This window comes from Oncorhynchus clarkii, chromosome 30 (assembly GCF_045791955.1).
Source record: "Oncorhynchus clarkii lewisi isolate Uvic-CL-2024 chromosome 30, UVic_Ocla_1.0, whole genome shotgun sequence".
In the NCBI taxonomy this organism is placed as follows: Eukaryota; Metazoa; Chordata; class Actinopteri; order Salmoniformes; family Salmonidae; genus Oncorhynchus; species Oncorhynchus clarkii.
The window spans coordinates 4,134,379-4,156,178 of record NC_092176.1 but is presented as its reverse complement, the minus strand read 5'-3'; the positions used below and the strand labels follow the sequence as shown (position 1 = coordinate 4,156,178).

The 21,800-nt window shown below is 41.2% G+C and overlaps 1 protein-coding gene across 1 annotated transcript; it reads right to left on the bottom strand.

Moving 5' to 3' along the window:
- Positions 1-5,072: 5,072 nt before the first annotated feature.
- On the bottom strand, positions 5,073-21,319 carry LOC139390140 (family with sequence similarity 81 member B). The gene is made up of 8 exons (XM_071137339.1): positions 21,261-21,319; positions 18,796-19,003; positions 17,382-17,500; positions 10,480-10,609; positions 9,365-9,471; positions 6,707-6,842; positions 6,436-6,631; positions 5,073-5,410 (listed from the first exon to the last, which is right to left on the bottom strand). The coding sequence occupies exons 1-8, from the start codon at positions 21,287-21,289 to the stop codon at positions 5,277-5,279; spliced, it is 1,059 nt and encodes a 352-aa protein (XP_070993440.1). The 5' UTR covers positions 21,290-21,319; the 3' UTR covers positions 5,073-5,276.
- Positions 21,320-21,800: the final 481 nt, after the last annotated feature.

Below are 21,800 nucleotides of genomic sequence, written 5' to 3'. Positions count from 1 at the left end.
TATAAAAAACGTTTTACATTTTTCTGTGGACATTATGGATATAATTTGGAATTTTTGTCTGCGTTGTCGTGACTGCTCTTTCCGGTGGATTCCTGGGCATAACGCACCAAACTAACGGAGGTATTTGGATATAAAAAATATCTTTATCGAACAAAAGGAACATTTGTTGTCTAACTGGGAGTCTCGTGAGTGAAAACATCCGAAGATCATCAAAGGTAAACGATTAATTTGATTGCTTTTCTGATTTTCGTGACCAAGTTACCTGATGCTAAGTGTACTTATTGTTTTGTCAAGCGATCGATAAACTTACACAAACGCTTGGATTGCTTTCACTGTAAAGCATGATTTCAAAATCTGAGACGACAGGTGGATTAACAAAAGGTTAAGCTGTGTTTTGCAATATTGCACTTGTGATTTCATGAATATGAATATTTTCTAGTAATGTTATTTGACTGTGGCGCTATGCTATTCAGCGTTGCTGATGACAATTATACCGGATCCGGCATGGGTGGTTCAGAGAGGTTAATAAAGACATGTTTTGGTTATCCTGACTTGTACACCGTGTATTAAAGTCTCTAAAAGATTACCACCATCTCTTGCGCATGTCATTTTCCGTATGAATCCATAACAAATTACTATGGCAATAAATATCATTGAATTACAGAAATACTCTAACAAAGTAGGCCAATGAAGGTAAACAAATTGGAGCTTACTGGAAAATACTCTTTCAAAATGAATGGAAGAGGCAAGTGGAAGGGGGAAAAGAGGTCAAGACAGCGCTGCTCTGAGACAAGCATGGGGGCTGATCTTGATAAATCAATGAGATTTTTTATTTTCACTGAATCTCCGTTTGGGTATTGGTTAGCCGACAATTAGGTGGGGAAATGTTAGGATTGTTTTGCTCTTACTGCAGTACATTATGAGCCGGAGCTGAGAGGATCACCAAAAATAAAGGTATTTTGGTTTCAGTGCATTTTCTTAAAAAAAAATGTATATAGCCTGTCAATGTGTAGGAATACTGTGTAATAAAATTGATAATTGTGTACTAAAAACTTGAATGTGTTTTTGTAGAGTATACAACCACAACGGGCTGCACCGAAAAAAAAACGCATGGTTCCACAGAATACCAACTGGGATAAATCCCGAGGCAAATGTGGCTTCTTCATCAACATCTTTATGCTTTCATTAATAAAATTATACAAATACTCTCGCCAGCTTTGACCCATGCCTGGGCCTGCAAGATGCAAATGTGTTAGTCAGACAAATCATTGGGTCGAAACTATAGAACAGTACAAAACAGGAGAACACAAATGGTTAATGTTCTGAAAAACACACACACCAGTTGATCAATTGCCTGTGAATCTAAACCCACAGTTAATCATGTGCCATTCCAAGGTAGGTTATATTTTACAGAAAATCTTATCAGGCCTACTTATTGCATCTGTTTTCTAGCAATAAAGTAAATGATGAAGTTTAATATTAATTAAGTCACAGCATAAATTAAACGTGAGCCTACACAAACGTGGACTATACAATCAAATTAAATATGCTAGTCAAGACCCTGCCAATATTCTTCTCCATGATTACTTTTTATTCAAGACAAAATACACCCGGTTCTGACATTTTTCAACAGGAAAAACAGACTTGTAGCTGACTGATTCTCAAGACCCAGCCAAACAAATGTAGAATAACATTCGATACACAAACTTATGCTACAGGCTACATGAAATAACCTGGTAGGGCTACCATGTAGCAAACAAAATCATTTGCATAGGCCAAAACTGTTTAACTTGTTGCTTCAAAACAGGCTGAATTCAGTTCGGCATAAATTAGTAAAGCTTTGCCACAGACATTTTTTTTTGTATGAATTAAATCAGGTCGGCCTACCCGTAGCTCAAAAGTTTGAGCCAATTTTGTTACTGTATTAATTGAATGTCAAGGTTGCGTGTACATGCGCTTTGAATTCCTGGCGACTATAAATACGGTTGGCTACGACGCACACCCTGAGCGTTCATCAAGCCGATAGAGAAGGCCTGTATGAACCGACATTACATTTACCCGTTTCTCGCAATGATTTATCCCATTTAAAACGGAGTGGGTGGGAAATCCTGTTCCTGCCCTCACCAGGGTTAGAGGCGCTACAAGCAACTCTGGGAGAGCTAGGACCAGATAGCAGCCTGCCAGTTAAGACAGGATAACATTGACTTAATGTAAAAGTTTGGATTTTCACTGGCATATGAAGACTAACCCCCCCCAAACGATGGGCTAATGACACAAGAGATGGTTTTTACATGTAAGCATTCACTAATAGGAAACCAAGTCAAGAGACTCACGACTAGTATACACCCAGCAGAGTAATTCTAGCAACATCCTCATGTACCAACCCCAAACACTCAGTTCTACAATCCAGTAAACAAACATCAAGTTTTGATCAACTAGAACCCATTGCACATCATTTGATGCTAAAAACACATTAGGATGCTACTAGCATAAATTGACCTACACTGAGAAAATGTAGCTTGAGTCAAATGGTCATTTAAACACCTTGACCCCTTTGTCTAAACTGGTTAAAGTAAACTCAGCAAAAAAAAGAAAATGTCCCACTGTCACCTGCGTTTATTTCCAGCAAATTACAAATGTGTAAATATTTGTATGAACATAACAAGATTCAACAACTGAGACATAAAATGAACAAGTTCCACAGACATGTGACTAGCAGAAATTGAATAATGTGTCCCTGAACAAAGGGGGGTCAAAATCAAAAGTTAGTCAGTATCTGGTGTGGCCACCAGCTGCATTAAGTACTGCAGTGCATCTCCTCCTCCTCCTCATGGACTGCACCAGATTTGCCAGTTATTGCTGTGAGATGTACCCCACTCCTCCACCAAGGCACCTGCAAGTTCCCAGACATTTCTGTGGGGAATTGCCCTAGCCCGCACCCTCCGATCCAACAGGTCTCAGACGTGCTCAATGGGATTGAGATCCGGGCTCTACGCTGGCCATGGCAGAACACTGAATTTCCTGTCTTGCAGGAAATCACGCACAGAACGAGCAGTATGGCTGGTAGCATTGTCATGCCGGAGGGTCATGTCAGGATGAGCCTGCAGGAAGGGTACCGCATGCAGGAGGAGGATGTCTTCCCTGTAACGCACAGCGTTGAGATTGACTGCAATGACAAGCTCAGTCCGATGATACTGTGACACAGCCCCAGACCAAAAAAATGTCAGATGAAGGAAATACTGAGCTAAAGGACTGTTTTGCTAGCAGACTGGACTCTTCTGATGGCTGAGCACTTGATGGCTTTACCTTCACTCTGCGGTCCAACTCATCCCAAACCTTCTCACTTGGGTTGAGGTCGGGTGATTGAAGAGGCCAGGTCATCTGATGCAGCACTCTATCACTCTCCTTCTTGGTCAAATAGCCCTTACACAGCCTGGATGTGTATTTTTGGTCATTGTCCTGTTGAAAAACAAATGATAGTCCCACTAAGCACAAACCAGATGGGATGGTATATCGCTGTATAATGCTGTGGATAGCCATGCTGGTTAAGTGTGCCTTGAATTCTAAATAAATCACTGACAGTATCTCCAGCAAAGCACCATCACACCTCCTCCTCCATGTTTCACGGTGGGAACCACACATGCGGAGAACATCCATTCACCTACTCTGCATTTAACAAAGACATTTGGACATTTCCACCAGTCTAATGCCCATTTCTCGTGTTTCTTGGCACAAGCAAGTCCCTGCTAATTATTGGTGTTTAGTTGTGGTTTCTCTGCAGCAAATCGACCATGAAGGTCTGATTCACGCAGTCTCCTCTGAACAGTTGATGTTGAGATGTGTCTGTTACTTGAACTGTGTGAAGCATTTATTTGGTCTGCAATCTGAGGTGCAGTTAACTCTAATGAACATATCCTCTGCAGCAGAGGTAACTCTGGGTCTTCCTTTCCTGTGGTGGTCCTCATGAGAGCCAGTTTCATCATAGCGTTTGATGGTTTTTGCAACTGCACTTGAAGAAACATTCAAAGTTCTTGAAATGTTCTGTATTGACTGACCTTCATGTCTTAAAGTAATGATGGAGTGTCGTTTCTCTTTGCTTGTTTGAACTGTTCTTGCCATAATATGGACTTGATATTTTACCAAATAGAGCTTCTGTATACCACCCCTACCTTGTCACAACACAACGGATTGGCTCAATCTCATTAAGAAGGAAAGAAATTCCACAAATTAGCCAGGCACACTTGTTAATTGTAATGCATTCCAGTTGACTGAAGCTGGTTGAGAGAATGTCAATAGTGTGCAAAGCTGTCCTCAAGGCAAAGGGTGGCTACTTTGAAGAATCTCAAATATACTTTGATGTGATAAAGGGAACACGTTTTTGGCATGATTCCATATGTGTTTTTTAATAGTTTTGATTTCTTCATCTAAAGAAAACCCCTTAATTTAGTAGGTGTGTCCAAACTTTTGACTGGTACTGTATGTCATTGTTGTGTTATTTTTTTCACTCAGGTTCCCTTTATCTAATTAATATTAGGTTTTGGTTGAAGATCTGAGAATATTCAGTATTAAAAATATGCAAAAGTAGAGAACATTTGAAAAGGGGGAAATACTTTTGCACAGCACTGCTGTGTATCTTGCATTTCAGGATGTACAGTGGAAACCTGAACAAGTTGCATTTACAACTGGAGCAGGCTAGAGATTTGTGCAGGCGATTTCCAGAGACAATTCGTAGATAACAATAGATTGTAGCAACTGGGCAACTGTAACAACTAGAAAGAGCAGATGTTTGGCTTCATCTCAACAGTCAAATGTTTTTTCCTTGACATAGGAGCTGGAAGTGAGATGCATTTTGCTGAAATATAGTGCTGTAATAATATGAAATACTATACCCTTCAGCTCTTGACACAGTACCTGAACAATAAATTCGGGCATTTTGAGATGACAGGTGCATTTGGAAATAAATTCTCATGCTTGATTGTGTCAATATTACTAAGTTGTACTTTCATGATGAACTTTATTCATTTCAGATGAGATATAATAACATAAAGATTTTCTTCTGATTAACTATTTTTGGTATTAAATCAGTGATTTGAAAAGGTTTCAAAGTGAAAGCATCCCATAATAATTCCTGATGTATTGCACACTTTACTATACCATGTGGATCCCAGTAATCATGGACTTCTGTGTCATTCACGATCATTGACAATTTTGAGTATGAAATTTCATTACTGGTCTGTTTCACCATGCAGTACCACACTCCTGTGTGACCTGTGGCGTCACACATCTCTCAGCTCCACCATCTTCCTGCGGATTTGTTTGATGTCCTTTTGCAGCTTCTCCTTGTCCAGCCGGGCTTTGGTGTCACCGATCTGCCTCAGCGAGTCTATGGCATCATGGATAGACTGGAACCCTGGCCGTCAGAGAGGTGGGGGATAAGGAGAGTCAGTCCCTACAACATGACTTACAGCCTTGCAGACTCTCCTATAGGCTCTGCCTTACTGCTGCTGCTGTGTGTTGAACATTAAGAACCTTGTCAATTATGCACTGTCCTCCCCTCTCTTTTCCCTTCCTTTCCTCTGAAGACAGAGTGAACGATTGAGGGGTCTGAAGCGCTAGCCTCGCAGCCTTATTAAAGCTGAGACTGAGGCGTGATTCATCCCTGCGTTTATTGCTAGTTTTATTTACTGAGCTGTCCCTTCGCCTTTTATCACAAGGGTTTCAGAAGCCCTGCAGAGCGAAGGCCTTAGAGCCAACATCAGCTCCTTGGGGAAATTAACTATAAACTGGAATCAGAAAATTGGCATTAGATGTCAATCCAACAACAGGCTGCCGTGCTTACGTCCACCCCATGACTTATTAACGGAGAGATGATAGGGACATAGCTAACATCGCCCCAACTGCATGCTTGAAGGCTTGGTGGAAGGGCCTGTTACAGTTTCTTTTTATGTTGTTTTCATGTCACATCGAGTGGATCGATTTGACTAGACCCTGTTTATGGAAACCCCAATAAATAAATCAATATTTCACGTTTGACTTCCCTGATGTCTCATGAAAGACGATGTTTGTCACTGCTGTTACTATGCTTCAGTGGTGTGCTCATTATCTATCTGCTCCAAAAGGCACCATTCTCAATTAGTTTCTGAGCTCAGGTGGCACTTATCAGGCCTACTTAATCAGAACAGGCCCACACAACTGTGAGGTGTGTAATTTAACTTTGCCAAAGAAATACAAGCTGAGAGCTCATTGCTAATGTAGGCCATTGGATCTAGGTCTTTAATGCACCTGCCCAGTTGTCCTATTTATCGTTCCTTCGCTGACCCCTATTGTGACAGTCATCCACTCCGTATATAAGTTATATCGAATACCCAGAGTTTTTCCTGGTAAAGGTCTCCTGTCTCTGTTATTGACAGTGTTAGTGAGGGTGTGAGTAGCGACCTGACTGGTAGTCCTGTTTGATCAGCTGCAGCTCTTCCCGGAAGCTGGTCTCCAATGTGCTGATCCTACTGTGGAGTTTCCTCTTCGAGTGCTTTACCCTGTCTGCCTGGTGCTCCTGTTCCAGCTGAATCTCTGCTCTCTCCACACGGACTGACAGCAGCCTGACCTGCTCACTGAGCCTCCCATCTGCCTCCACCTGCACACACCCACACGCCTTACCATAGTCCAGCAGACAAACACACTAAAACACACACACATATATACATACTACCATTTTGTCCTGCAGTAGAGACCGTAGCACCTCACTGCCATGTCTGTGTGTCTGTGCTGAGCTGCTTAGCTGTTGCTCTGTCCACATCCTGAGTCTGTCTGTGTCCTCCCTCGCCTCCCTTACCACACCAGAGCTCCTGTAGGTGGAATATATATGTTATTGATGTTATATCCACATGCAACTGGGTACAGATTGTTGAGGATTGTGAACAATCATATACACCTCACAAGAGTCACCTCTGACAGTCTGGTTAAGGATGGTTTACTGAGAAATGGACCTAAACAGTTGCACAACTATCTCAATAGTCTATCTCAGATTTAGGGTGTCACTTCTTATTAACTGAGTATGTTTCTATAGCAGGCCCTGCAGTTGGATGGGAGGAGGAGGTAACCTAAACTATGTTCTCTTGGGTAGTTATGCCAGTGACCTTCTCAGCAACAGCACACTCTTTGTTTTGTTTGGTCTGCAAGCCAAGCACTTCTCTGCTGCACTCAAATGCTGCCTCTCCATTAGAAGTCCACAGCCAGGCTTTCTCCATTTGAGAGGAGAGACTCGAGACAGCCATCTGTCCACACTAATCGTAAATAGCAGAGGAAAGTCTCAAAAACAGTGCGGTGAAAGCTGCCAGCTTGGATATGCCGAGTTAGTTTCCCACAAAGGCTTTCTGCAAGTTTTAGCACAATATACTCGATCACTCATCAATAATTGCCTCAAGGGTGTGACGTTATGTCTTAGCCCCTTAGCTTCTCAAATACAGCATGCCTCATTCCTCTCATCGAGTGTTTCCTCTTGACAGAGTTTCAGTGAGGCAGCATCTAGGGTGGGTATCGGTGCACTGTGGGTTGTGTACCTGCGTGTGTACCTGCGTGCATGTAGCAATGCATATGCCACAACCACCTGAGGACATCTCCTTTTAAATTATCTAGTTCCTGTGTTTGAGGAGTGCAAAATCCCCTTGCCACTTATTTTTCCCTGGATTGTTTGCTTTCATTTTACTCTGGCGACTCTTTCCCACTCTTGCTCGTGCCATTTTTTTTGTCCATTAACGTAATGACCAAGGAAACGTTTGTGATGACCTGTCAAATGCACTTAGGTAATGGCTGAAATGAGCTCAATGAAATACATTGGCTTTTCCGTTGCATCTATAGGAGCACTGATGCTTGTTGGCGATTTAACACATCGTCTAGAGACATTTTCTACGCAATTGAAAAAAGTAATGATTTCATACAGTTGTAACGTTTACAAATTAGATGCGCTGGAATATGTATTCATTTATTCATGTATGTCACGCCCTGACCTGAGTATTCTTTGTTTTATTTATTTATTTTGGTTAGGTCAGGGTGTGATGAGGGTGATGTGTGTTTTTATCTCATCTAGGGTTTTTATACTGTATTGGGGTTTTGTAGGTTTATGGGGTTGTTATCATCTAGGTGTTTATGTAGGTCTATGGTTGCCTAGACTGGTTCTCAATTAGAGGCAGGTGTTTATCCTTGTCTCTGATTGGGAGCCATATTTAGGCAGCCATCTTCTTTGGGTATTTCGTGGGTAATTGTCTATGTTATGTTGCACGTTAGCGCAGTGTTTCGTTAGCAGTCACGGTTGTGTTATCATTTTGTTTAAGTGTTCTTTGTGTTCTTCAATAAAGAAGTATGTATTATAACCACACTGCGCTTTGGTCTTCTCCATACGACAATCGTGACAATGTATGTAACTACACCTAGTGTATATATGTGCAATTCCACGGGCCAGCATCCTTGCGGGACGCTTTCGACACCTTGCAGAGTCCATACCCCGATGAATTGAGGCTGTCCTTACCAAAAGGGGGTACGTCCCAATATTAGAAATGTGTTCCTACTGTTTTGTTCACTCAGTGGATTTGAGCGCATTACAAGAAGAAAAGTTACATTATACAATAAATGTAATACCTGGAATTTAAAATAATAATAATTTAAAACTGAATTCCCACCAAAATGCCTGAACTTCATTCATTATTTGTCCTTGCCAGTAAAATATTTTGTGCTATACTGTAATTCAGCCATCTGATGGATTATAGTTTGGATTATCTTTATCCATTTACAACTTGCATTCATTATAATTGTTATTTTTTACTTTTTACAACTTCAATGACTGTTAGTGTGCGTGTGTGTGTCTGTATTTTTGTTTGTGTGTGGTTTGAAGGGGCAGGGCTGTGCAACATGATGTGCTTAAGCTATTCATTACCTGTACCTGGGGCCAGGCCATGATGGATTAGATACAGATGGATTACCTGCTTGGGTCAGATCTTAGTGTCTCCATTGTAAAAAAATACAAATGTAAAACTGGTGGATTCAACATTGAATAATGATTTTGCCTCACCACTTATAATGGCAAAGGTAGTGCATTTCACAAGGAAAGGAGAGAGCTATCTCTTATATTGCCTATGAAAAATAAGCATGTAAGACCAAGCTTCCTTGATGTAGGGGCTTTGACCTAGTTCCTTCGTGGTGCTACTACATGATGTACTGTTATATTCAGTGGCATAGAATACAGCGTAGGTACTAGTATTCGTACCCCGTTCCCCCCATAAATAGTATGATTAAGTTGTCTCTCAACAGGCTTTTAAAGGTCAGTGTCTAGGTTGTGTGTTAAATGGGGTTACTGTAAGAGCACAAGACACACTTGGCCTCCAGGAGCTTGATTTGGCTGTGCAGGTCAGTCCAGCTGTTTCTCTGGCCGTGGGTCTGGTCCACCAGCAACACCTCCAGTCTGCTAACTGCCTGAGACAGCTGCGCGCGCGCACACACACACACACACACACACACACACACACACACACACACACACACACACACACACACATTTTAAATACTTGATTTGAATCCACCAATCAAATGTACATTAAAAAAGGATCCAAACATTTAAAGGTCCTTGTATGCATGGACACTCCAGACAGACAGGAAGGCAGACAGACAGACGGACAGATAGACAGGCAAACAGACAGGCAGTGTAAACAGTCAACTCAGCCTCAAACCTGGCCCCTGTGTGACATACACATGAGTTTATTTCCAAAACGCTATATTCCATATTCGCTATATTCTGTGTTGATGTGTGTGAAAAATATTACTGTTCTCAGATTTGTTGTTTTAATAGATTTTAGATGTGTTTTTTTTTTTATAAACGCTATACATCCATTGTTTAGCTGGACATCTGCTAAGTGACAAACATTTCAAATGTAAATGTTTTACATACAGATCTCATAGGACTGTATTGAATAATTATTATAATAGTTTTTTTATATATATCTTGATGTCACAAATGTATCATTTGTAGAAAAAAAAATGTTATGTAGAAATGTGTTACCTTTGACTGTGTAAAACCTAGCAGTACTACTTATTTATCTGAGAGTGAGGCGGATATACTGTATAGCAAAAAAACAACTTGATCAACATGTGCAAAATGTGCAATTCACTGGCTAGATGCTGAGGCTGTTTTGGGGGCTCTAAAGCCTTCATGTGTTTGTCAACCCCAGGCCACAATTCACTAATACTCTAATTAGAGAATTGTGGCCTGGAGTAATATCCTCTTTCACTCTTCGTCAAACACAAAAGTCCAGCCAGTTTTTGCTACAGTCGTCATCCCTACTATGTACTGTATGTATTCAGTGAGAGGCCATGTTGGTTCCTTCAGGAAAGGAAGCTAAAATGAAAGGGAGATTCCTTTATGCATCTTGTTGTGAAGTGCTTGGTCAAGTTGAGTCTGACCTAAAAGCAGTCCAGTTGTTCAGAACCCCTAACCTTGATGTCTATCTCTCTCAGTCGCTCTCCCAGACCTGACTTGACCTCTGACACCTCCTGTTGGAGCCTGGCGATCTCCTGTGCCCTGTCGCTCACATCACCTGACAGCTTGGCAATGCTGGCATCACACCTGAGAGTGAGACAGGGAAAGAGAGATGTCTTTATCATTACAGTACAATACACTCCCACCTGGCTTGACCATCTCTGGGAAGTTTGGGTGTCAAATGAAAGCTAAGAGTCTATATTTTTGAGAAATTCAGTTATTTATACAGTACAAGTCAAAAGTTTGGACACGCCTACTCATTCAAGGGTTTTCTTTATTTGTACTATTTTCTACATTGTAGAATAATAGTGAAGACCTCAAAACTATGAAATAACACACATGGAGTCATGTAGAAACAAAAAAGTGTTAAACAAATCAAAATGTATTTCATATTTGAGATTCTTCAGAGTAGCCACCCTTTGCCTTGATGGCAGCTTTTCACACTCTTGGCATTCTCTCAACCAGCTTCATGAGGTAGTCTCCTAGAATGCATTTCAATTGCTAAAAGTTAATTTGTGGAATTTCTTTCCTTCTTAAATACATTTGAGCCAGTCAGTTGGTTGTGACAAGGTACTGTAGGTTTGGTATACAGAAGATAGCCCTATTTGATAAAAGACCAAGTCCATATTATGGCAAGAATAGCTCAAACAAGCAAAGAGAAACAACACTCCATCATTACTTTAAGACATGAAGGTCAGTTAATATGGAACATTTCAAGAACTTTGACGGTTTCTTCAAGTGCAGTCGCAAAAAACCATCAAGCGCTATGATGAAACAGGCTCTCATGAGGACCGCCACAGGAAAGGAAGACCCAGAGTTACCTCTGCTGCAGAGGATAAATTCATTAGAATTATGCAATTATGCATTAGAATGCACCTGAGATTGCAGCCCAAATAAATGCTTCACAGAGTTCAAGTAACAGACACATCTGAACATCAACTGTTCAGAGGAGACTGCATGAATCAGGCCTTCATGGTTTTCTTCTGCAAAGAAACCAATACGAAGAAGAGACTTTCTTGAGCCAAGAAACACAAGCAATGTACATTAGACCGGTGGAAATCTGTCCTTTGGTCTGATGAGTCATAATTTGAGATTTTTGGTTCCAACCACTGTGTCTTTGTGAGACGCAGAGTAAGTGAACGGATGTTCTCCGCATGTGTAGTTCCACCGTGAAGCATGGAGGAGGAGGTGTGATGTGTGGGGGTGCTTAGCTGGTGACCCTGTCTGTGATTTATTTAGAATTCAAGACACATTTAACCAGCAAGTTAATAACCTGTTAATTCATATGCCTTGCAACAGTGATATATAGGCCTCATTGGCCAGTACGGAGAATTAAGTAAAACCACAAGTCCAAATCCCTATCTCCATCCATGGCTCATTTAGGAAAGGGCCAATTTTAGATAGCTGGCTAGCCACTAGAGGACAACAACAAAACAAGATGCAACAATTCAAGTTTCTCTGTCAATGACACATTTGATAGTAGTGACACCAAATCCAAGCTGGCTTCCCTTGACACTTTTTTTGGGTGTGCCAGGACCATTCACAGTTAAGCTCACTCAGTTTAGCTCAACCCTGATTGGGCAATTTTGTATTATTTTTGTCAAGGAAGGTCAGATGCTTGCTGGCTTCCCTTGTTTTAAATGCTACAGGCGGCAACAATGTCAGAGAAAGCAGACAAGGCGGACTGATCCAAGATGGTGGATTGAACAAGATGTAGATCACCTCAAGATAAAAAAGTAAAATTCAATATCATTAAGTTAGACTAAATTTTAGCACTTCACAAACTGGTGGGTAATAACCTTCAATCTGGATAACAACACAAAAAAAATCATAAGACTAGAGAAATGTATCAACAATATTACAAAAACAAGTAACACCCAAACATGGAGAGTAAAACAGGGGAACCAATCTCAAAACAAAAACAAAACCCGTCTTGAACGTGTACACCGTTTCGTACAGAGAGGGCAAGGTTATGAACGCCCAATCGTTGCCAAATTTGCTTTCATTAAAGATAAAATAATGGTTAAAAGCCAGAGTAAAAGACTTGCTGGCACGAAAATAGGAATGCTCAGTTCCCGAAAGAAATGGCAGAACGTTGCAAAGTTCTGAAAGCAATCTTCAAGGAAAATAGATTGAAAGGGAAATACATAGCTCTCGTAGTCGATGAACTGTATATTGATAACCAAATGTTCAGAGACACAAAGACTACTCCATGGCTATTCTAAAAATGACAACATTCGCATAGAGGAGGCGAATAATGGAACACACAAAACTATCCATGTTAGGGATTGTAATAGTGCAAAAAAAATAGATAGAAAAGCAATCTTCAAATATAACTAATTGGAACACAAAAGTACTAATTCAACATGGTGTAGATAAACACAGCAGGCAGAAGGCACAGTATGTGGGTATGTGAGGATGTATTGTGATGGAAGGTGTTGTGTGTTTTTTGGTGCTTGGGAAAGTGTGGCGTTAAGTGAGTGAGAAAGAAAATGGTTTGTACATACAGTATGCATGTCTGCGAGCTGGGGTTGTGAGAGAGCTTTCAATTTTGTGCAGATGAGGGATATACATTTTATAATGAATTATACATCTCATTTACTTATTTATTGTCCAATAAGGGTGGAACAACATTTTTAAATAAATGATACATCTAATTTATTTATCTATGGTCCTATCTTGATGGGACGGTCAACAACCCTATACGCTAGACACCAACCTGAATGACTCAGACACTAAAGAGATGTCCTTATCTGTTTTATGGGCCTGCTGTAAGCTGCCTGTATGCAGCCAAAATGCAATCAGAGACCTTCTAGAGCAGCACCGCCCCCTCAAGATTCTAAGCCTGCCTGGCAGGGTTGGTCCTGCAAAGGCAGAGCTCCCTGATGGGAGAGCATAATATACAGGGAAATTCTCAAAGCTGCTAATGAGAACCTTGACGACCTTGTACGTAGCCGGTTCCCCCACCCAGGCAGTGACAGTGCTGGGAACACTAGCTGTAGTAACCCCCATGGGGAGGGGGTCACACTGACATTCAGAGAGGGGGCATATTATTGTGGCCCTGGTGGCACAAAATCATCATCAAAGGTCTGACTGCATGGAGATGCTTGGGATTATGGTCACAACGGGGGATCATGTGTGGGTGTTTCAGGGGAAGTATATCTGACCTCCATCATCTAGGACGTGACAATGGTTAATTAAATCTCCCCATTTCTGCCCATTTTTGTTTTCATGCATCTGTATATGCATTCGTAAATCAAGACCTTTCTTCAGTTGGGCTCTGGGATGGTGCAACTGTTGAGCATCTGAGTGTATGGTTGATTGTGGGGGAAAGGGGTTGAGTGTGTATGAGTGTATGAGGGTTTGTGTGTGTGTGTGTGTGTGTGTGTGTGTGTGTGTGTGTGTGTGTGTGTGTGTGTGTGTGTGTGTGTGTGTGTGTGTGTGTGTGTGTGTGTGTGTGTGTGTGTGTGAAGGTGTGTGTGTGAAGGTGTGTGTATGTATCCCACAACTTGCGAGGGAGTAAAAGATGTTAGAGCCAATATAGGATGAATCACAGTAATTGTTTGCTAAAATAATAATTGCTGGCCAAAATTGTAATGTTCGTAATGGCAATACTTTTAAGAGGTAACAATCCTTTGCATAAACTGCCTACATTACGACAAATATTAATTGATAATTAAGGAAATTAAGATAAACAGGATTTTTAAAATAGATATATATTTTTTAATAGCTATATATAATACAAATCGAGGTGAGTGCGATGGATCTGCTTCTGTTCTGTGGGTGGCACTATGTGCTCTTTTCGAAGGATGGGTCCCTCTTCACTGTTGACGTTGAGACTGGTGTTTTGCGGGTACTATTTAATGAAGCTGCCAGTTGAGGACTTGTGACTAGTGTCTGTTTCTCAAACTAGACACTAAAATGTAATTGTACTCTTGCTCAGTTGTGCACCAGGGCCTCCCACTCCTCTTTCTATTCTGGTTAGTGCCAGTTTGCGCTGTTCTGTGAATGGAGTAGTACACGAGTTGAACGAGATCTTCAGTTTCTTGGCAATTTCTCGCATTGAATAGACTGACGAATTTCAGAAGAAAGGTCTTTGTTTGCTGATGCTCCAGATACTCAACTGGTTTAAGAAGGACAGTTGTATTGCTTCTTTAATCAGAGCATCAGTTTTCAGCTGTGCTAACATAATTGCAAAAGGGTTTTCTAATGATCAATTAGCCTTTTAAAATGATCAACTTGAATTAGCTAACACAACGTGCCATTGGAACACAGGAGTGATGGTTGCTGATAATGGGCCTCTGTACGCCTATGTAGATATTCCATAAAAAAAATAGTCATTTACAACATTAACAATGTCTACACTGTATTTCTGATCAATTTGATGTTATTTTAATGGACAATAAATGTTATTTTCTTTCAAAAACAAGGACATTTCTAAGTGAGCCCAAACCTTTGAATGGTGTATATATATATAGATATAATTACAAAAAATATATATGGGGATTGGAAATGATGCAGACAATTACATTGAAAAAACTGTCATACTTGTTTGGGACAGACAGCATCAGATAGATGGCACTGTTTCCCTTGCTCGGATGCTTTCTCCTGTGTGATACAATCAGCGTCTTGCAAATCGATGGCCTCCATGAATACATGCCACTGAAAGTCTATGTTTCAGTAAAGTAATAATAAGTTCAGTACAGTCCTGTGCTGTACTCTACAGTAGAGTAGAGTAGAGTAGAACAGTAGAGCACACTATAGTACAGTATAAGGTACTGTATTGTATTGTACGATACTCTACTGTACTCCACTCTACTATTCTGTACTATACTGTACTGTCCTCTACTGAGCTGTACTTTGATGTCCAAACTTGTGTGAACTATAGACGTCTACGATTGGTTCAGATTTGGTCCGGTGCGGACCAACCAATTCTGGTATTTTGTGGGCGGAGTTCAGTAAAATAATAGCCAGTGTGTAGAATAATGCTCAAATATGCGAATGCATATTTCATAATATGCATATTTCATGTTTTGAATACACATTTCAGAATGGATAACCCCAAGTGTTTCACCATGCGACAGATAATAATCAACAACGGACTATACTAAATATATTCACGTCACCAAATAATTGATTTAATCACACTGTTTTGCAATGAAGGTCTACAGTAGCCTCAACAGCACTTTGTAGGGTAGCACCATGGTGTAGCCAAAGGACAGCTAGGACAGCTAGTTTCCATTGTCCTCTAGGTACATTGACTACAATACAAAAGGAGCCTTGTGGTTACTTCCACAGTAAATATGACAACTTCCAGAGTACGTCCTCCAACCTATTAGACCTTTCAGCATGAACTGACATGCTGTCCACCCAATCAAAGGATCAGAGAATGAATCTAGTAAAACCGGGGATAAACATATCTGAATTTCTCCAATAGAAACTCTAGTTTGCAACTGTTAGACTAATGACTACAGATCCCTAGATCAGCTAGATACAGAACCCTAGATCAGCTAGATGCAGGCAAGATTGTGCAGGGCGGTTTTGAATATGTCAATGTCTGTCACCTTGATCACTCAAATTTCTCTTGACCTGTACACCTACGTTGTAAACGTTCATTCATAGGCTAGGTTATAGCAACCTCATGATGGGTACGGGAAGAATTTGAGTATCACGTAGTAGCCTAAACCTATCAATGTTACATTGACTGGGGTGAATGTATTATGACTGACAGTCATCCAATATGCCATAATAGAAATAGAAGGCTATGCTCATTTAAAAAATTATCGTTCTCTTCATGTTAAACGGCACCGACCACCACTGGTCTGACTGCACTGTATAGCTCTATGGTTCTTTAATTGATCTGGTCCAGTGGTTCCCAACCTTTTTTTTTTACAGTCACTGTACTACCAACTGAATTTTGCTCTGTCTGGAGTACATCTGAAGTACCCCCTCATGTACATTTTACCAGTAGGCCTATAGTTGCAAGGTCGAATCCCCGAGCTGACAAGGTACAAATCTGTCGTTCTGTTCTGTCATTGAAAACAAGGATTTGTTCTTAACTGACCTGCCTAGTTAAATAAACGTACCACTGGTCAATGCCTTTTATCAACACAAACAGAGCTTCAGCTAAATGTGTCATCACCTACTGTAGCTTCCCCTTTGCTCTGTTACAAAGCACAATGTGGAGAGCAACAATGTATCATGATACCTTTTACTGGTACTCTACACTTAGTTTTACTTGTTTACAAGAACAGCAGACAACCTGATTATTAATGAATTGCCCAAAAGCGGTAAATCGTTCAAGTTGGAGAGCTTTAGACAACCTTGGTAGACACTAAATCAACACAGCACTGAGCAGCCACTTCTCTCCCTCGCTTGACTGTCCTCCCCAACCTCCATGCATGACGCCATCTATATTCTAGACTGGGCTAACCTGCTGTGACCCACACACGGATCCTCATTTCCTATCAGAGAGATTCATCTGACCAGCCTGGAACTCATATGTTCCTCCTGATTACAAATCTATATTCACACCTCTCTGTTTGGTTTGCCAGATTTTGATAGCAGATATGGAATTCCAGATGATCAATCAAATATGATGAAGGGAGATGCTTCATAGCATTTTTTCTACTTGGACGAGTATCAAATACACAAACACACTCAACACACGCACGCGCGGACACACACACACACTTCTAAGGATGGGAGCTATATAATTTCCATAATGCAAATTGTAAAGTTCTGCTTTGCCAGGTATGGAAATTAAACAGACTTTCATGCAACCCATCATAACACTAATGAGTGTTATTGTTTGTGTGAGTGTGTGAGAGACAGTGACTCAGTTATAGTAAATGCATACCTGGCCACCCTGCCCCTGAGGTCACCAAAACCAGCCAGGTTTTTGTGATCCAGACTCTGCATAGCAAAAGAGGTCCCAGAGGTGACACTGTCCCGCTGGGCTATCTGACTCTTCAGAACCTGCGGGGAGAACAGATCGAGGCACTGTCAGGTGGTATCGGCCTGTTGCTAGAGATCATCATCGCTCACGCACTTACTCTCCTCTTGCATGGACAATCACTCGCAGAACCATTCAAATGAGTTGAGCTCCACTCACCCTATATCACACGACTGTGCCCTGGCAGATAAACCAAAAGAATATTGAGCTCCTGTGCGACAGGTGTATTAAACGTTATCACACCTCGTTTTCCATGTAGAGGAGTAAAATCCTGGCTCTGCTTATTGCTTCTCTCGCTCTCTCACACACACTAATTACCTCATAATTTATCGTTTTCATTTCAGATGCAGTAACCGTGAATGGCGAACATTTTGTCAAAATAAATACCCACATTTTGCCATGTCCCCTTGTGTTTGTGAGGTCATTGCTGTGGAGGAAAATATGACTCCAGACACAAATCTATTTGATCTATCTATTTCATGCGCCACTGTTATTACGCAATCCCTCTTTTAAGTGGCCCTGTTGGCAACCGTTCCAGAACTCATTGAGGTTTATTGGATGTCGTTAAAATTTCTGCTTACTTATGAGGAATACGCCATGAGCCTGAATGAGATTCAGTGAGGCTTTGCTCAGTGCAGCATAATCAAATCAGCCTGATCTGGCAGAGAGAGAAAGAGAGAGACTCACACAGAGACACTCACAGATGTAGGATCTTAATTTGAGCCAGTTTTCTACAGCAGTAAAACAATCCTGCAGCAACAGGACATTTTAATTATTATGAATATTATAATTAATGGACATTTTTGTAGGGTTGATACATTTTACGTTAGGGCAAATCAAGTTTGTGGGAAGTGGAAAGTGGAAATTAGAAACTTTAGAAGCCTTTTTAAAACACAAATACACGTATAGGTTTGCATTCCCAGCAACAAAGGGTGATCAAATTAATATCCTATCTGTAACACTCTCTTGTCAATCTGACCTCGCGCTCCTATACTCACCGCTCTCAGGTTTTCTACACTACCATATGTATTAAATGTACTCCTTCCATTGTTTATTTATTTTCTGTTATGCTCTTGTGTCTTGTGCATTTAGATTTTCATTGAACTTGTCGACACAGTACAGCAATACCACACATGCAAGTTATGGTCATGGTTATGATGAACATGATTACATGAACCAGTTTTGTAGTTCTCTATGTGCTGTTTACTGGCTGTTACCATAGAGTTTATTATCAACTGAAAACAGAACACATGTATATATGTCCTGTATGTGTGCTACATGATGACATCAATGGAGAGAGACACGTGATGCTACAGGCCTGTATGTCAGTGCTGAGCTGTTTGACGATGTGCGTGATGGTGTGGATGTGGCTCTCCAGCAGCCTGCGAGAGGAGGTCTCTGACTGGACAGAGCCCTGGGTGAAGTGCAGACTGGCCACCACCTCCTCCTTGATCCTGAACGCCTGCTCAAGCAGCACGCTCATCGTACGCTCCTGATTGGTCAGACGGCCTTCTATGACATCAGACCTTGGGGAAAAGGAGGAAGATTTAGATTCCTCTGGTAGCACTTAATGTGCATGCTGCCGTTTTGGTTTGACATAGTATTGTGCTACGACCAGTTATGTGTCTTACTAATGTGATTCATCTGTGTCCAATGAAGCTACAGATGTAGGATCTTCATTTTGTTACTGTTTTGTTGCTGAGAATTTTCCTGCACAGCAGTAAATGCAAACGTATAGTGTATTGGAGGTTAAAAAGGCTTCTGAAGTTTATAATTTCCACTTCAACATTTCAGACTTGATTTTCCTTAACAAAACACGTATCAACCCCTACCGAAGATATCCACTAATCCACATAATAATTCACATTTCCTGTTGTGGCAGGATTAGTTTCCTGCTGTAGCAAAATGGCTCAAATTAAGATCCTACATCTGTAAACTGTAAGGCTGCTTGCTTTCTTCAAACAATGAGATTACCCTGTAGCATTGCATGGAGATATGTATATCAACAGATCTGACTTGGTTGACATTGCACCTAGGCAGAGAAAATCAGGGCAGATTCAGTCTACCCTCCAAGAGGATTAGAAACACCTCTGTCAAATCTGAAACATTGTCAATTTCTGTATATCCACTCGGCGTATCCATGGGAAAGCTGCATGGCACTGGGTTTGTTACCGTATCCTCGGGCCTTTCACAAATCATATTTCCCATTGACTAGGTCTCTGTGGGTTTTCTGACGCACTATGGTGCAAACTCAATGTCTCCACTGCACTGATTGAATGAGGGTTGCTAATGAAAGGAAATGTGAGAGACTTTTTGAAGGTCAGTTTTGAAACACTTTCGGGAAAAGTATTCAGACTCCATCCTGTTTTCCACATTTTGTTACGTTACAGTCTTATTAAAACATGTATTAGATTCCCCCCCCCCTCATCAATCTACACACAATACCCCATAATGACAAAGCAAAATCAGGTTTAGGCATTTTTTTTCGTATTTATTAAAAATGAAAAAAAAAATTTCACACAAGTATTCAAACCCTTCAGTACTTTGTTGAAGCACCTTTGTTCGATCGGGTTCAAGTCCGGGCCCTGGCTGGGCCAATCAAGGACATTCAGAGACTTGTCCAGAAGCTACTCCTGTGTTGTCTTGGCTGTGTGCTTAGGGTCGTTGTCCTGTTGGAAGGTGAACCTTCGGCTCAGTCTGAGGTCCTGAGCCCTCTGGATCCGGATTTCATCAAGGATCTCTCTATACTTTGCTCCGTTCATCTTTCCCTCAATCCTGACTAGTCTCCCAATCCCTGCCACTGAAAACATCCCCACAACATGATTCTGCCACCACCATGCTTCACCGTAGGGGTGGTGCCAGGTTTCCTCCAGACATGACGCTTGGCATTGACGCCAAAGAGTTCAATCTTGGTTTCATCAGACCAGATAATCTTGTTTTTCATGGTCTGAGAGTCCTTTAGGTGCCTTTTGGCAAACTCCAAGCGAGATGTCATGTGCCTTTTACAGAGGAGTGGCTTCCGTCCGGCGACTCTACAATAAAGGCCTGAATGGGGTGAGTGCTGCATAGATGGTTGTACTTCTGGAAAGTTCTCCCATCTCTACATAGGAACTATGGAGCTCTGTCAGAGTGACCATCGGGTTCTTGGTCACCTCCCTGACCAAGGCTCTTCTCCCCCGATTGCTCAGTTTGGCCGGGTTGCCGGCTCTAAGAAGAGTCTTGGTGGTTCCAAACTTCTTCCATTTAAGAATGATGGAGGCCACTGTGCTCTTGGGGACGTTCAATGCTGCAGAAATGTTTTGGTACCCTTCCCCAGATCTGTGCCTCAACACAATCCTGTCCCTGAGCTCTTCGGCCAATTCCTTCCACCTCATGGCTCGGTTTTTGCTCTGACATACATTGTCAACTGTGGGACCTTATATAGACAGGTGTGTGCCTTTCCAAATCATGCCTAATCAATTGAATTTACCACAGGTGGACTCCAATCAAGTTGTAGAAACATCTCAAGGATGATCAATGGAAACACAATGCACATGAGCTCAATTTTGAGCATCATAGCAAAGGGTCTGAATCCGGATGTAAATGTGTTATTTCTGTTTTTACATTTGCAAACATTTCTAAAAACCTGTTTTCGGTTTGTCATTATGTGGTATTGTGCGTAGATTGATGAGGATTTTTGTTGCATTAATCATTAAAAAAAAACAAGCCTGTAATGTCATAAGAAAATGTGGAGAAAGGGAAGGGGTCTGAATACTTCACGAATGCGCTGTAGGTATAACTCACTTGTCATAAGGCTGGTACGGCTGTGACATGATTCCTCTTCATAACAGTTTTCTGACTCCCTGAAAAGAAGATAGAACATTTTGTTAAGCATGCAAAACAGCTTTCACCTTGACAGATAACACAAATTCCATTCGCTGTTACAGTAAATGGAAATTGGGTCACGGGAGGTTGCTCTTCAATTCAAACACAAGGATACAAGTCATGTTATTTCCATTAGCCTTATCTCAACTCCCTTACGTAACATCGTACTTATTAACCAGTCTGAGAAGTCCATTGTCCTCTGTAGTATATCATTTTATTGCGTTTTATTCATCAAGTAAACTAACAAAAGAAAATGCAGGATACTTACAAACCAATGTCTGGTCTACCGTGTGTTGTGTATAATGTGTTTGTTTTGTTCACTTGGTTACTGCAGTAAAGCTGAATGTGGTTTGCCAGTGTGGACTTGGCAACGTGATAATGAGGGATTGATGTTGTGTTCGTGCTGAGCTCAGCAAGGAAAGCATCTTTACTTCCTCCATTACTTTAGTGGCTAAAGTA